Raw genomic sequence first — 17,959 nt, forward strand, 5'->3', positions numbered from 1 at the left:
CAAACTCAAATTCAACCATACAAGGCATAGAGAGAATAAGATAACTTACAATAACACATTCTCTAACTTAATTTTTTGCACTCAGATCATAAAATGATGGCACATTAAACCACAGAGGTAAAAATGGTCTCAAAGGACTCAGAGAATAAAGAGTCTTAAGGACAGTGTCCTGAAAACATTCTGACTGAATCCCATGTCTGTTTCTCTGAAACCAGGTCATGTTTTAGAAATCTAAAACAATGCACTGAAAAAAATGTATAATGAATGTGTTCAAGAGAAGAGTCATTCTCCATGTTGCTAGATTTAGCAAATAAAAATACAGAACACCCAGTTAAAATTGAATTTCAGATAAACAATGAATAATTTTTTAGTGTAAGTGGTATCTGAAATTCAAATTTAACTGAGTATCCTGTATTTCCTCTGACTATGCCAGTCATTCTATATTATTTTTCTCCAACTGAAATTGTTGTCAGATACACAACAAAGAAAAGGTAGCTTCTATACAGCATACTAATGAGTTCCAGGCTATCAAATCACTTACACTAATTTTGTCATCAAAAGAGCACAAAGGACACTACTGCACTGTGATCCTGTGTATAATAACCGAACTTTTCAAAAGTTTATAGATTAATAATTTGTAGTATAAAATTCCTCTTTAAACCAAGTTCTTTCATTTTACTCTCAAAACTACACCATATATTTAATACAGGAAAAAACAAATTATAATGGACTCATAAAAGAGAGACTGAATAACCACTAAAAATTCTTGGGACTACAAAGCATCAAGAGGCTAAATTTTAGGGAATCCTAAATTCTAATCTCATCTAAGCATTTGCTACTAATGAGTTGTATGTCCAGTAGCAAACAATTTTCTTCCTCTGAGTTTCAACTTCCTCTTCCATGTAACAGGGTTAAACCACCTGTTCTGACCTCTTGACGAGGGCCAAAGTGCTATCTTCAGCAGGATATAAAGTCAAGAATACCAAACAGGCCATCAGAAGGTAATTCTAGTTCCAGCTATATGACTACATAGATGTGAGGCTAAGCCATTTAGCCTCAACTAAGTCTTTCAGTTGTCAACATGGGCAGCTGTCTTAACAGGCCACAAAGACCCGCCCATAAAGGCTTACTTTATCAACAGGCAGCAGGTGACCATTAGGTCAGTCAACTCAATGTCTTTTTGCCCCTCCACTCCTTTTGTTTTTTTAAGATTTTATTTATTTATTCATGAGAGACACAGAGAGAGAGGTAGAAACATAGGGAGAGGGATAAGTATGATGAGGGACTCGATCCCAGGACCCCAGGATCATGACCTGAGCCAAAGGCAGATGCTCAACCAGAGCCACCCAGGCGCCCCCACCTCCTCTTTTTTTATTTTATTTTTTTTTCACCTCCTCTTTTTTTAAATGGGAGAAGGACCTCCCTACTCCTCCACTCACCATGCAGGGTTGATATAGGAGTTAACTTAGAAAATGCTTGCAGAGACATTTCAAAATCTCCTCTATGTATTTAAGATTTTGCGATCACCTGTACCCTCACCTCTCATTCCAGTGGAGATGCAGGGCTGGGGTAAGGAACAGTGGCTATTCATTTCCTCATGAGGTTCTAAGAATCAGAGAAAGGATGAGGGGAAAGAGGTGTTCCTGGTGTACAATCCCACAGCCCGAGGGGGCTAACAGCATCTGGAAATAGGCTGGCTACAGGTATCCTGACGACTCCAAGTCCTTGGCCAAGGCAGACACTGTAGGATGCCATTCTTTATAGGATCCTATGAAGTTCCCCCTCCTCCAGAAAAATAAAAGTCATATCATAACTCTATACAAGTCGCATCCTAATCATCTGAGCAAAAAGAAGGAAAAAGACACAAGTTCTGCAAGGTATTTTTGCCCTGTGTCACAAGCACTAATAACTTAGGGACTCTACTTTCGGGCACAAGCATGTCCTTGCTAAGTGCCCTGCAAACCTGGGAGGGATCAAAAGCAGGGCGGCCCTCTTGAAGTCTTTGAGTTGATTTCACTTTGTAAGGCTGTTAATGAAAGCTAACAGGCCCTAGACACTTGAAATAAAGCCATGGCCAAGGGGAATGCAGTGAAAGTTGGTGCCAAGAATTTATAGTCGATGATAAGATCCTAATGTTTAACAGCCCATTCAAATCATTCCCTCTCTTCTTACCCAAATGCACCTCATTATCCTCCAGTCACTTGTACCTTCCTTATTTTATGACACAAAGAATTTCTTACCTCATAAATGAGTTGTATTACACACCTTTTTAAAATGGGTAAATTAAATTTAGTTTTGTGTTTGTTTTTAACTTTTACAATATGTCTTAAAATAACTAGAGAAACCCTGAAGGGTACCAAAATCATTGTTGGGAGTTATTCCTCTCAGGTAACGCAATGTGATCACCATCTGTAGTTTCAAACTTGTTCATACCTTATATGCTGCTCCGGCTCCCAAAGGGATCCTTTCCCACACTGAGCAAAGAGCCCCAAGGATTGATATTAAGTAGATAATAAGAAATAAAGCCAAATGGCAGGTGTCAAAAACTTGACATGAATTGTCATAAACGTGACCTGAATTTTGAATTTCAAATCTTTTCAAATAGTGGATCCAATCAGAAGTTTATTACCTTGATATTCTACTTTAGGGAAGACTCTTCCAGCCCAAACTACGCAAGAGATGGCAATTTGATATAAAAATCAGTGTCATAAATCTATGTTTATGTTTAATGTTTAACATATTTTGATTTCACTGAAGTTCTTTTTAACACTACCAGCACTGCACCCTTCAAAATGGTGTTACAAAGTAGGTGGCGCGCCCTACTTTTTAAAAGACTTGTATTTATTTATGAGAGACCGAGAGAGAGAGAGAGAGAGAGAGAGAGAGAGAGAGAGAGGAGTGGGAGAGACAGAGAGAGAGAGAGGGAGAAGCAGGCCCCATGCGGGGAGCCCGAGGCGGGACTGGATCCCTCCTCTCCAAGATCAGGCCCTGGGCCAAAGGCGGCGCTAAACCGCTGAGCCTCTTGGGCTGCCCCGCCCTACAAATTAAATGAGTTCATGCACTCAAAAAGCCAGGAAACCAGGTTTCTAGCAGCTGCTGCAGGAAAAGGCTGAGCTGGATATTTCTAGTTGGACATTTTGCATCTTTAGTCACAGAGGGATGACCAAATTCATTCATTCGTGATAAAAAAGATCAAAAAAATTGGGGGTAGGGCAAGGCTTAGAAGGTGAATTATCTATCATTGCTTTTTACAATAGTTGTAACAGTTTATTTCTTTAAAACTATAAACATGGGTGAACCCTATGTACTTATATGTTTAAGTAGCTGAAAAGTGTATCATTCTTAAAATGATAGAGTCAACTAACTTAATGACTTAATTTAATGGTTCAAATCTAGTTGTACCCTTTGATGGATATTTAAATAGGTTTAAGTTTGTATCTTCATCTTCTTCCTAAACCATTATAAGTTGATCAGTAATCCTCACTGAAAAAAAAATGAAAGGTAACTGTAAAGCATGTACTCTGTTAAGAATCAAAACTTTTCCACCTTTTGCAATTCCTCATTTTCACTCAAGATTATTAGAAACATATTACAGAAAGAAAATTACAATTTATAGTTTGTGTTCTAGAAATTTTCCACTAATCTAGACATCTCACAGTTTCCTCCAAATGCCTTCTAACTAAAAATATTAAGTAGGAAATACACAACTTACTGACAGGACAGAGGGACGTAAACTGTTACATAGGATTTCAAATATGGTCAGCAACACACACACACACACACACACACAGATAACTGGGTCCATAAGGACTTCATGTAACAATAAATTTACTTTCTACAAAAGCTGAAGTGCTCACTCATCTTATAAAATGAATCTTGGAAAAGACAGGAATGCTTTAAAATATGTATTTAATATTCCAGATACCTTGAAAGGGAAAATGATTAAAATGCTTTGTCTAGGTTTTATAGAATATTTCTTGGCATCTAAGAAACTAAGGAAAAAAGAAGAAAAATTTACAAGGCAAAGTAAAATTGTGATATAAACACGGTAACTCTCATAAGTTAAAAATACCATTAGATGAAACCTAATTGTAGAGCAACTGGTTTAATGTGTTTTGTACTCTTGTCTAAAACAATGTTATCAAAGGATAAAAATTCTTTGAAAATATACTGTACTTCAGGTATTTGTGTTCTAATACTAAAAATATAATTGTGATGGCCTAGTACCTAAATACTCAGCCATTCTATTTTAAAATGTCATTTGAGAGTTTCCACCTTTTATACTCTAAAATTATATACGGAAATTAAACCCACTTGGGCAAAGTCTCTAGGCACATCATTTATTAACGTGCATGCACATAAATGGCCCTAGGAGAAACCTGCCTCTCTTCCTGAGTTAAGAGTCCACATGATATTAAATCTATGAGCTTTTGCTTTGCTTCCTTTAACACTGACACTAAATTAGGTAGATCTTGGTGGATAAGGACCCTAGGTGGGGCAGACTTAAGCTTCAACCCCAGAGCTACTTCTTTCCAAGAGTGGAACCTTAGGGACATTAGATTCCAAGACTGGAATCTCCATATAATGAATGGAGATAATGACATAAACCCTCCTAGGATTCTTAAGAAAATAAAAGGAGAGGCACCCAGGTGGCTCTGTCTGTTAAGCAGCTGACTCTTGATTTCAGCTCAGGGATGGAGCCTCCAGTCAGGCTCCAAGCTCAGGGGGGAGTCTGCTGGAGAATTTTCTTTCCCTCTCCCTCTGCTCCCTCCCCATGCTCCTGGACTCTCTCTCTCAATCTCTAAAATAAATAAATAAATCATTTTTAAAAATTAAAGAAAATAATGCATATAAAATGACAGCATAGAGACTGAACAAAGTCTATGCCTAATACAGTCTTTAATACATGATAGCTATTATTTTTCAGTTAATCAAACATTATTAAATGGAGTATACCTTCAAAAGTGATTTCTTGTAAAAATAAAAATTATTCAAGAGGCTTGTACAGAACAACTAGATGTTGGCCACTGCTGCTGCTTAAGCTCCTGGTTTAAAAGCACTAATATCTCTACAGAAACACTTAGAGGAAAAAAATGGTCTTTTCAATGCTTGTATTCTCTCAAATTAGAACTGAAAAATCATTAAGACTCCCTAGACTAATAACTACACTATATATGATGTAATTTTCTGAATAATATATAAAAATAAAGAGCTGAATATTTAGTTGAGAAAAATAAATGTAAGAACATATCTTGTTTTTCCATTACTACCTAAAAATTAATTTTTTTGCAAAAATAAGTTATAGATTTGGGGGGGCCTTATTTTTCAAAATATCAAAGATAAAACTCACAACAAATGTGAGAAAATACATAACTATCTATAATGAAAACCATTGCAATATTTCACAATAATCATAATTCTAAATTGCAGAATGGTTTTTAGTACTAGACAACATAATACTTTAACACTCTGATACAGATTTGGAAACTAAAGTTGGTCTGTTTTAGCTCTTACCCCAGGGGCTCAACTGAGGAAATTCTCTAAGTATGCTGAAGCTTGGGCCTCCAGGAGGGCTATGCACCAGGTTTTTGAGCAGTAATATTTGGGGATATTCGCAGGATGCTTCAGACAAGTAGAGTAAAAAGTTGCAGGCCCTGAGTAATCCACAAAACACAACATATTCCCAAATTTTAAGATTACTATTAAAGCATCATTCCTTGTTCTTTCTCTCCAGTGCTTTTTTCCATAAGTCATGTGAATTAATCACTTTAAAACCAAATTACAAAAAGTATACTAATTTCCTGTCTGGAAAGGATGGTTAAAAACTTACACGGAAATCTGCTAAGATGATCTGCAGGAAAAACACAAAAATAATTCACATAAAATAAATATAACATTAGATATTTTTCCTGCTCTTAGATCCTAATTTTATAGTTTGAATGATTCTATACTGTTTGAATGATTTGACCTGTTTGAATGATTTGACCTGCATCCACTACTCATATATTTGGAAAGTAGTTAAAGAAGGAAACTATTGAATCTGAGAATCTGATACTCTGCTCTCCTTGTGAGAATCAAGAATGCTTAGAGCTGGGGCACCTGGTTGGCTCAGTCGGTTAAGCATCTGCCTCTGGCTCAAGTCATGACTCAGGGTCCTGAGATAGAGCAAGGAACCATGGGCATCGGGCTCCCTGCTCAGGGGAGAGTCAGCTTCTCCCTCCTCCTTCTGCAGTTCCCCCTGCTTGTATGTTTTTGTTTGCATGCACTCTCTCTCTCTCTCTCTCAAATAAACTTAAAAAAAGAAGAATGCTTAGAGCTGAGATTTTTAAGCTCACTAATGAATGTCTCTGCTTTGATTCTCTACCCCCTCTCACTTTAAAGCTGAGGGTTATTAATTTGGGCCAATCCCAAAGTTGGGGACAACACTGGGAGGTCTGGGCTCTCATTCCACTTCCTTTTCCAGTACCTCACAGAATCCACAAATGGTTCTGTTCAAATCATTAATTAATATTCATGTAAAAAATAAGGACTCTTAAAATCTAAAATCACCATTCATTTGTTCTAATTCCCACTTACCAGAATAAAGGAATAACTATCAGTCTGTGATTATATTTAAGGTGCTGATGATTCTCAAGATAAGAGTAAACTACTGAAATTCACTCTAAGAGAGAGAAGAAAATGTGTTATTTCCTTTAAATTTCTTAAGAACCCTACAAAGTAAATGCTATCCCCATTTTACAGAGAAGGCAAATGAAGCACCTAAGGTCATACTCTTTGAAAGAGATAGCTCCGGGGTTTGAAGCTAAGATTTGTCCTATCTGGGGCCCTTACGCAGTATTAATCAGTAGAAATCAATATGAAAGATTTCAGAACAGTGGCTTCTAACCAAGATGTACCTAATGTATGCCCTTGGGGGCATTTGGAAACGTGGGTCAGTATGATGGGGGTGCTCTGGCAATTAGTGTCTGGGGCCTTGGGATGTTAAATATCCTGCAATGTGTTGTACAGTCTCTCACAACAACATAAAAAAGCCAACATCGAATGCCAATAGCATCCGTCACCTTTTCTTTTTGAGAGGGAGAGAGAGAGAGAAGCTGGGGAGGGAATAAAGGGAGACAGAGAATCTTAAGCAGGGTCCATGCCCAGGATGGAGTCCAAGGTGGGGCTTGATCTCACAACCCTGAGGTCATGACCAGAGCCAAAATTAAGAGCTGGACACTTAACCAACTGGACCACCCAGGTACCCCCACAGCATCCCCTTTGAGGAGTACTGGTTTAGATAAAGAAAAGATGACTACACTATAATAGGCTATTAAATGAAGCTGGGGAGATTTGGAGCACCTCCAAGTGATATCCTCAAATAACCTCTACTCCGATGTTAGTGATTAGTTCTCTTGGATCTGGCATGGAAAGGACATGAACGCTCTGCCTAAAGTTATTTAGTATTTCCAAGTTTTCTCCAGCTATGAAAACATCTGAGAAGCTAACTGGGTCCCAATACAAATAAAATGCAGAACTGCTTCATATGGTTTTACATTCACATTTGACTGAGAGTTGAAAGAGACGTGTTCTGTAAATTTCCATGCACTCACAATCACGTGTGAAAAATATTCCTTAAAGGAAAACCTACTTATCTCTGAAAGAAAACATAGTCACTGAAGTCTATGCTGTAAATATGTAAACTGATTTGTTTTCCAGCTGAGATATGGGAAAGACTGCGCTGGACTGGCACTTTCCAATTGGAGGGACCCCAAACAAGTGTGTTTTGGAGATCTGTAATTTTTCTATGAAAATGTCTTAAATTTTGTGTTTTCACACTGATGATAATTAAAAGAAAAGAAGAAGAAGAAGAAGAAGAAGAAGAAGGAGGAGGAGGAGGAGGAGGAGAGGGAGGAGGAAGAGGAAGAGGAGGAGGAGGAGGAGGAGGAGGAGGAGGAGGAGGAGAAAGAAGTATACTTTAAAATACTGGGATGACCACCTTGGAATCAAGCACTGTCCTGCAATTTTGGCAGTCAGGTTTATATTTGTGTTCACAACCACACTGCAGCTTAGTGGTTCCAGGACAAAGAGAAAATTTAAAAAGAGACCAATTTGATATGCAAATATGCTTTCAAACCAAGGAAAACCCAAAAGTTGGTATGCCGTGCTATTGGAATAAAAGCTTCCTGACTGAGCAGACCCAGGGGAAGAAGTCAATCATCATTAAGGCAACTGTAGCAAAGGTGAGCTGACCTCACCAGACCCTTTACTGGGCAGTCAGGGCCATATTCACTCTAAAAAGGTGATTTAATAAATACTGTCAACTTGTATCTGGCTGGAGTTGTACCATTTTAGTTCATAATTAACTCATAAATTTATTTTGGTATTACAATTGGAAAAATGCTGTAATTATGGCAGCATTATACCAGCTCTTAAGAATTCCACATTTAACTAATATTAAATAAAAGGAAGCCCGGCACTAGATGGTAGGTATCTGGAACTTCTTGGTGTGTCTACATCGCTTTCTTTTAGGAAATTCCCTCTCCCCCAAAGGCATTTCACATTGTGGCTTACCCACCCCTTGGATAAACCTATTCTTCTGGACACAGTGATTGGTCCAGAGCTGGCACATGACCCAAGCAGGGCCAGAGTAATTTTGAGAGGACTGACACAAATAACAAGGTTTTTCTCTAGTATCAGAATTTTAAGACCCACAGAAAGCTGCACCGAAAAAGCTTCTAGCCTATAAAGAAAACATACAGAATAAAGCCAACACAGCATAAGGCCAAAAAATGGAAGGGTAGATGGATGAAGGAAAGAAAGAAGGAAGAAGAGATGAATGGATGGACTGAAGGAAGGACAAACAGATTAAACAGACATACAGACAAACAGAATCTTGACAATATTTGATCAACTCAATTTCATAACCAAACCAATCTCCAGGCACTTAATTATGTAAGTCAATTTTATATGCATCCAAGTAGGGTTTATGTTACTTATGACCAAACACTTTCTAACTAATATACTAGAGATGAATAAGACTGTCTTTAGCAGGGGAACACTACTTAAGTCTGAGAAACACCGGATTACATGATCCTCTCTAACTCTAAAGTGCAAAAATTCTGTGTGTGTGTGTGTGTGTTTTAACTATTTCATCAGATTAAAAGATCAGGATCTTTTCTTATACCTCAGTATACGTACAGAGAGTAGAAATAATGGTGGCTAATTTTTATAGTTATCACTAGAGATATGATACTAGAAGAGGATCTTTTCTCTCCCAAGTTTAGATTTAATAAAATTATTCAGAAAAGGTAATTTGCAAAAGGTTGACTTTACAATTCAGAATCAGAGGAAAAGTCTTGAGGAAAACAGAAGCTACCAATGGCACATAACACTTTAAAAAGCATGTTCAGTACAAACTACAAACCAGAGAAATAAATAGATATCCTTAAGAGCTTCTTAAAAGGTTTTTAGAATACTTATCAAAATGACTCCTAAGAACTCAATACTCAGTTTGCTTTACCTGCTTTAAACATTTGCTTGGCAGTAAGCGTAAATTTCTACCAGTTAGAGAAAATGAATAAAGCACTTACATAGTAAAAAAATAAATAAATAATTCAAATTAAGTGGGAATACCAAGTCGGCAAATAAGATTACAGAGCTAAATATCAAATGAATGACTCCTATATTGGAAAGCCTTCCTTCAATTTTTATTCCTAGGTATGTAGCTCACAGGCGCTTTTTACTCAGAACCTGATAAAACAGATATCACCACGACCACATCAATCAGCTGTAAACACTGGTCAACTGAATCCGCATCTGTCCAGCTAAACTAATTTCATAGGAAGTCCTGCAAAGTCAGTAACTAGACTGCATCCTAAATTCAAAATTAGTCGTTTTGAACCCTCCACGATCAATCAACTCAGTGATTTATTTAATTGCCCTGTGGTCCTTATGAAAGACTTTCCCGCTAGGAAGAGGCTGTCATCCTACAATCAGCTCTGAGAACAAAGAACACATGTAATTCGACATAACAGTTACAGGTTTCATAAATTATTAGGTTGAAAAATGTTTGGGGGATAAACTAATAAACACCAAACAGTTCTGTGTAGCCTTTTCAACTACAGAAGAAATCTTTCTTGAGCATTATTAAAATGCACTAGGAAGTTCAAGCAAAGTCCTAAGTTAATTTGTGTTTCAAACCTTAGGAAACGTTCTCTGTATTCAGATAAGGATGAAGGTACAAACTCTACCTTTAAAACTTAAAAACCAGTTTCGGATATTTTAAATATTTAGGTGGAATTACTAAAAAGAAAATTTTGTTGCACAACATATTCAAATAGCTAAAAACTGCACATCTTGAGGTGAGTACTAAAGAACAGCTTAAAGCTGGCTATATGAACGCTGTTACAAAAGGACCTTACAAAAAGAAAAGGTCATTACCGCATCAGAATTACCACCATAAAATTATTATAAATAAGACTGAAGTCAGACTGAGTCAATAACCACCGAGTTTTATTATCTTCAACACTAGTGACAACTTAATAAAATATGCCTAACAAATCATTTATCTGAAAATTGGAATTATATTCCTATATAATCACAGAAACAGTATTTTTTAAAAGTGGATGGCAATATTTATTTGATATCTATCATCTGATTTTAATAGAACTGTCTTGCAAATAAGAATATTACAGCTTTTAGAGATGAGAAAAAATATGAGAGAAACAAAGAGAGAAAAAAAGAAAAGAAGCGAAAAAAATCCCAAACACAGGACCGGGAATGCCAACTAATTCAGCACAGTTTTGCAGTGTCAAATAAAAAGTCTATCGCTGAAAGCTACATGGAAGTGTAAAACTTCTGTTTCTGGACTTTGATCCAAGCGGTCATAAAAACTTGTCCTCACTTAGTAACTCCTATTTCCATTAAATGCCAAATATTCTCAAGCTTTTGCCTAGTACAAAACAAAGCAATAAAAAGTCAATCACGATACTCCTACAATACCAAATGATCTAAAACATCACCCTCTGTGGCAGAAAAGATTAGTAAATAATGAAAAGTAACATTATTTTAATATGTCAAGAACAGCTGTTAAAGTGGCACTGGCACCGGAAGCCTTCATTTGCAAATGCATGAAGATTAGAGCCCTTAATTAACTTAATATTTCAGGCGGGTAGAACAGGGAGGGTGGGATTTTCCATACGTTGTAGTTTACAAGTCTCAAAATAATTTTTCTGCCTATAGATTATGTTATGAATTCTTCAATTGACACTCAAATTCACATAAAGAGGCTGCGATTCCTAAAAAGCATCTATGCCCCAAGCTTGTAGCCTTTAACCAGCTGCTTAGCTCTGTGTTTGAAGATAAGTTATAACAAACAATGTAATATATCAACCAATTTTCACAGGTATTTAAGTGAGAATTTAGGAATGCCAGAAACCTTCATCCTGTTCAGGGACTACTTCTGAGTACAGATCATTCAGTCTGGGGATAGGATAAAAAAGCACGCATGAATGTCAAATGACAACAATTAAATCAAATAAGGTAGAAATATTCCATCAACATGCCTGTTTACAGGCACAGATGCCCAATCTAAGTGAATCCAAATTTATTTTAAATTTTAAAAATGTTAAAAAAAAAATTAAAAATGTTAAATGTTTCTACAGAACGATCTGTTTCACGGGGTCCTGAATCACAGACTCATTTTACACTTAGAGTGTAACAAAAGGGAAAAAAGCAAAGTAATGTGAGCCTCTAGTTTAAAAAAAAAAAAAAAAAAATCCTAGCTCTAAAGTCAAAATGTCTGCAATAAGTTTTTACCACAACCATATGAATCACACTGGGTTTAGAAATTTGGAATTTTTAGAATCAACTACTGTCTAATCTCTCTTAAATCTCCAGTTAATGCCACCAAATATAAGCCCGAACCAGAACCCCTGACTACACACAAGCTCTCAGATTATAATCTTTAAACTGACAGCTTTCAGCGCTTTATAACTCTTAAAATGAATGGCTTGTACTCCTCTTTAAATATTTTACACTTTCATTTTCTGACTTTTACTCACCATGAAATCTTACAGATGGATATATAATACACACATACGTTTCAAAGAAGGTAGTCAGTCTGTTGTCAACAACTATAATAACCATCGCTAAAAAAAAAGTCTTTATATAGTTTCAGATGACCTAAATTTTACACTGAGCAGCGTAACTCTGAGAAATTAGAATTTTAATTCTATGCTACTTGGGAGAAAAAGTAATGCGGAAAACAAAGTAAATTTAACTCTTTCCATTTGTTTTCCAATGAAAAGTTACTAGCAAAGTTTTGGCAGGCTCTGAGAGAAGCATTCTTGTGTACGACTATTTAACACCGACCACCAAGCTATCCTAAGTGCCTATCTTTAAAGGGAGAGAGGGGGGAAAAAGAAGAGGACATTTATGCTGATTTATGTAAGACCCGTCACTTTTTTCTTTCAACTATTAATAACCTGCCTACAGAACACCTCCAAAGAACACCCTGACACAGTGAAAAAAAAAAAAAAAATCAGCCCAGTTCTCCTGCCCACTCCCCATTCAATGAGGCAGGGAGGGGGAAGTGGGCCAGGGGGAAAGGGAACCGGGGACAGATGGCCTCGGAGTGGCAGGTGAGCCCTGGGGCCCGCGGGCCCGCAGCAGGCAAGAATTCCGGGTCCCGGTGCCCGAGCGCCCCGGCCCGAACGCGCACACCAGCGTCCTGCGCGCACACAGCACCCTCTCTCCGGGGGTTCATCCTCTGGTGGCTCCAGGTTCTGGACTTTTGAAGGAAGACTGCCAAGGCGGGAAGGACGCTTTGCAAGGAGGGCGGAGTAACGAAGCCCTGGAGATCAGATTTGCCCTAAGTCAACGGCTCTGTCCCCAAAGCCCGACAGCGATGACAGCGACACCAACTCCTTAGGAGAAACAGCCTTTTGTGAAAAAACAAACGAGCCGCTTCTAAGATCCCAAAGTACTACTGCACCGGAAGACAATAAAGGCGGAGAAGCCTATCAGACAGTCCGCTTCCAGGGAAGCCCCCCACCCCCGCCGTGACCCCGACGCCCCCACCCCGCACCCAGCCCCGCGCCCCCAAGGGAAGTGGGAAGCGGGGGGATGCTCGGGGAACTACCTTCTTTGGTGTCCAAAGGGCAACATAGCGAGCACAGAACGTTGGGGGCGCAGCCCCCGCGGCCTCCGCAGGCCCTGGGCTCCGGGCGCGCCGGGGGCGCCGGGGGCGCCGACCAGCCCAGGTGAGGCGGCCCCTGAAGCCCGCTTGCCCGCCGGCTCACTGACCCCACCGCCCGCCGCAGCCCCGCCCTGCGCCGCCCCCTGGCGGGGAGCGCCCGGCACAGCCGAGCCCGCGCGGCGGCGGGGGGATCCCGGGGCCGCCCCAGCAGCCCCGCCCGGCGCGCGTCGCCCCCGACGGCCGCCGCCTGCAGCCGGTGCGCCCCGGAGCCCGCCCGGCCGCTCCTCGGGCTGCGGGGACGCCGCGCCCCGCCTCCGCCCGCCGCCGCCCGCCGCCGCCCCAGCCCCAATCCCTCCCGGCGCAGCGGCGAGCGTTTCCCACGCGCGCGCGGCGCTCCCCGGGGGCCTCCTCCCCGCCCTCCGCCGCCGCCGCCCCGGCGCTGGGCTCCGACCGGGAGGAGCCGGCCTCGGGCTCGGCCAGGCCCGGACCCGCCAGCCCCCCGCCGGCCGCCGCCGCCCTCCCCCGCGCCTCCGAGCGCGCCGCGGAGCCCTGGGCGCAGCCGGAGAGTGGAAGGAAGCGCGCGAGCCCGGGAGGGACTGCGGGGGGCGAGAGGCGACCGCACTCACTCCGGGAGGGCTCCGGCATGGTGCTGCCGTGGGGCTCCTCGCGCTCTCACCCCACCCCCCGCTTCCCCGCCCCGCGAGGGCCGGGCGAGGGGGCCGGGGGCGGAGCGGAGCCGCTGCGACCGGGCTGGAAATGGTGCTCCCGGAGGAGCTGCAGGGAGGGGCTCCAACGCGGTTTGGGGGCGCAAAGATTGAGGGGGCCCCGGAGGCTAGGGGGGCCCGGGGAAGGCCTCTGAAGGCGAGGCGGGTGTCTGTGAACAATCTTGCCCTCGGGGATCGCCACGGCAGCCGGGGGGTGGGGGCGGGGGGCGGGGCGAGGGAGGGGGTCCGGCGTGTACACGGTCGTATCTGAACTTTGTGAGCAAGTTGGATGGACCCCGCGCTGGGCGTCTCGACTGTACCGGCCACGGAGTCGCGGTCTCTCTGCCCCAGCGGGACCAAAGCCCTCCTCCGAAAGCAAAGAGCCTGGGAACAGGGCTCATTTAAGGGTGAAGGAAGGGAGGAGGTTCAGGAAGGGGGCGAGCTGCGCCCCCGGGTCACTCTCCGCGCCCGGGCGCGTCCTCCGGGGCCCCCTCCTTACCTGGTGGCTTTCTTAACAAAGTAAGAGAAGGTGAAGTCCCGGTGATCATCCAGCCACGCTTCCACGGAGTCCTGGTCCCGCGGCAGCCGCGCCGCCCCGGCGCCGGGGCTGCCCCGCTCCATGACCCACGGGCGGCGACTCGGCAGCTGGCTCCCGCCGCTGTGCACGCCGGCTGGGGTCCCTCCCCCGAAGAAGAGAGCTCGGCCCCGAGACCCTCCCCCTCCGCTGCGCTCCAGGCCCGGGGGCTGTCGCCGGCGCTGCTCCGCCCCGAGCCAGCCGCTGGCCGCGCCCCGCCTCTCCCGGGCCTCCCCGCTCCCAGGTGTGGCGGGTGGGGCAGGCACAGCGGCCGCGCGTCCTCGCCGGGTCCCGCGGAGCCCGGGGCTCGCAGTCGCTCGGGGCCCCAGATTCCCAGGCGGCGACGGAGACAACTGGCGAGCTCGCCGGAAGCTCAGTGGCCACCGCGGCCGGAGGCCACGCCGCCGCTGGGGTGCGCTGCGCCGACTGCAGGGGGGCGCGCAGAGGTGACGGGGGTGGGGGGCGCGCGCAGTGCCCCACTTAGGAGAGGGACAGTCGCGGTGAGTGCGCCCACCCCCAGGTCCTGAGAGCAGGAGCGAGGGGCAGTTTCCACCAAAAATAAGAAGTGCTGCTACCCCGGGCACTTTGCCCCCACCCTGGGTGAACCACGACAGTCCAGCGCCCTGGGCTTGGGTCTGGAAGGAGCGGGGATCCACCTGCCTCCGAGCCCAGCCGGCCCGGGTGTGGGCCACAGATTTGTGGGCCCTGGTGGGTGACTTCCAGCAGAGGCATTCCCCTACTAGTATGTAGTAGTGATACTATGATACCATGATAACGACGATGCTAATTATGAATTAGGCGTCTTTGCACCAAACACTCCCTTTGCATGACTGCAAACAGGATGTTCTGGGAAAAGGAGAAGGTAAACTGAAATAATCGTGATGGTTTGGGGATGAAGTCAGGAAACAAGGGCACCTCTGCGCAATCAGGTTAACTTGAGAGCAAGGCACTACCCGGATGCAGTGCAGAACAGGCCGGTTAGCCCACGTTTAAATTAATTCATCACCTATATTTAAGTGGGATTAACACACAAAAAAGCATCCGTTTCAGAGGGCTCGGCCTTCCTATTCTGTTTTGTCCGATCCCCACTGTGCTTTACAAGAAGGAATTGGAGTCTTCCTTTTGCTTTCTTCTCATCTCCATCTCATTGTCCTGCAAATTAAAAATTGGCAGTTTTAAGAGGCATTTTGCAATGACCTAATTTGGGGGCAGAATTAATTCTGGAGTCTATGTTTCACAACGTGTGACGGGCACCATTAGCAGTGATATACCCATCGTGATTTAGCCGACATACTTTCACAAAGCCCTTTTGAAATCTTGGCAAGAATTTAAGACCTTACTCACTGCATAGAAACTCATAATTAAATTTATAATATAAGAACTTTAAAAGATGTCTTCCAATCCTCCAATGCAATGGGTTATCCTTCCTGCATTAAATAATTGTCTTTCTGTAACTAAACTTTTTCTGAAACTTTACTGTTGTATGCAAGTAACCACAAACCAATAAGCAGTAAGCAGAGCAGTGAAATGTGAAATAATGTGTGATAAATTCTACAGATTTTAAAATACGGGTTCTCATCGCGATGTGTGATTACAGTGCTCATGGACTAGAGGCTTTGTCCTCAGTGCTTAATTTTTCCCTGTGGAGATCCATGCATTCTCCTAACAGAGGGTCAATTGTAATTTAACACTGTACTTACCTACAAAAGATGGGGTGAAATTTTGTCTTGACTTGTTTGCTTCAACTGGCTGCCTTGATTAAATAAACAAGCACCTCTAACTGCCCATTCCCACTTAACCTGAAAGGGTTAAATGATCAGGAATCAGGAAGTTATGTAACAAGGTACTCCAAGAACAAACACCGGGGGACTCTGCCATTCTGGAGTCTGATTTCTGTGTGGTACACATGGTAGATTGCGTGTTTGTTGTGGAGGCCTGTTATTTGAAGTGAGTATATCATGAGGGATTGGGGATTGGGGTATTTCAAACCTTCTAGTCTCCAGAAATCTCAGATAAAATTTGTAACAAATCTCCTTAACTTTAAAGTTCTTAAAGGTGAGCATATTTTGCACTGACCTCACCCCCACCTCTTGTTTCCCAGCTCCATTTTATTTATTACCCCTACTTGCTAGGTTGTTTAATGTTTTAACTTACTCCTAGGGACTGCACTAAGCATCTCCAATCTTGTTTTAGAATGAGTTGAAGACTGAGTAAATAATAAACATTACCAGGAAATAACTTTAAAAATGCTGTTAATGCTATTTACAACAAACAAATGTGCAATGACTTAACAGAAAGTCCTCCAATTCCCATTGTACTAGAATAAAACCAAAACTCTCTAAGATGGCTTACAAAGTTCTGCATGATTTGACTTTTACCTTTCTCTACTGTTGAAGATTTTGATCTTACAACTAGAAAAAAATAAACCTATGATGATCAAATTCTTTTCAAGTTAAAAGGGGTGTCAATTATAAGAGTTGTGAAGTCTTTCCTGCCTTGCTTTTTGTTTTTGTTTTGTTTTGTTTTGTTTTCAAATACCACACAGTATATTCTGTCTCCCTGCAATCTTCCAGTATATCCCAGGCTTGAGAAAAGTAATATATTCGCACTTATAGTGAGATCCTGGTTTCTCACTGTGAAGGGAGAAAACTTGAGGATACATTGTAGTGTCAAAATGGAATTGGAGGTTACAAATTAAATATGGGGGGGTGTCATGTAGAGAAACCCCATATGATGAAGAAATGCAGGCAGTTTCTAAGAGCTGTTGGTACCCTCCAGCTGACAGCCTATAAGGACCTTCAGTCAGCAAGAAAACGAATCCCTCAGTCTTAAAAATACAAGAAATTGAATTCTGCTAACAACCTGTGTGAGCACAGGACTGGACATGTCCGCATTCGAGCCCCAGATGTGACCACAATTCCAGTCAATATATAGATTTGCAGACTTGCAAGATGCTAAGACATCTTCATAATCACATCTTAATAATAATGAGTCCTATTATCCATGAACATAGTATATTTATCTACTTAATCCAGTTTCTAAAAATTTTACTCAGTAATATCTTGTGGTTTTTAGTATATTTATCTTAAGCATATTTTGTTAAATATATCTCTGTATCTACTTCAGCTCTGTCACTGAGTGGTACTAAAAGCCATGACATGTCAGTAGCAATGAGTACACTTAGTACCCAGATTTTGGATTCTAAATACCATTCTCCACCTTAAAAAGAATCAGAAGTGTTTGGAGAAAAAAATTCCAGGTCTCGGACAGAAAAAGTATAAAACATGTCTGGAAAATCTTGTTTTGCTAGAAAATTAGAAAGGCTTAAAATGATGGCAACATATCAGAAGGACAGAGGATATATCTGCAGAGAGATTACAATGGACAAATCCGGAGCAATTTAAATATCAAAATATGTTATTACTATAATATAATAATAGAATGTACAATATATAATTCTAAAGTCTAATAGAATGTACAATATAATAAATTGTAACAACT

General features: G+C 42.1%; 1 protein-coding gene across 5 annotated transcripts in view; it reads right to left on the minus strand.

Annotated features, from left to right (window-relative positions):
- PDE5A (phosphodiesterase 5A) overlaps positions 1 to 14,571 on the minus strand; it is a 134,220-nt gene extending 119,649 nt beyond the window's left edge. For 2 of the 5 annotated variants that reach the window (XM_072810132.1, XM_072810133.1), the window contains exon 1: positions 14,384 to 14,571. In XM_072810132.1, coding sequence (XP_072666233.1) covers positions 14,384 to 14,505 — 122 coding nt within the window. In that variant the 5' untranslated portion in view covers positions 14,506 to 14,571. Of the gene's footprint in view, positions 1 to 13,123; positions 13,286 to 13,806; positions 13,942 to 14,383 lie in introns of those variants that run through there. The other 3 variants (XM_072810129.1, XM_072810131.1, XM_072810130.1) reach the window with 3 other exon arrangements.
- Positions 14,572 to 17,959: the final 3,388 nt, after the last annotated feature.

Source organism: Canis lupus, chromosome 33, assembly GCF_048164855.1.
Source record: "Canis lupus baileyi chromosome 33, mCanLup2.hap1, whole genome shotgun sequence".
NCBI lineage: Eukaryota > Metazoa > Chordata > Mammalia > Carnivora > Canidae > Canis > Canis lupus.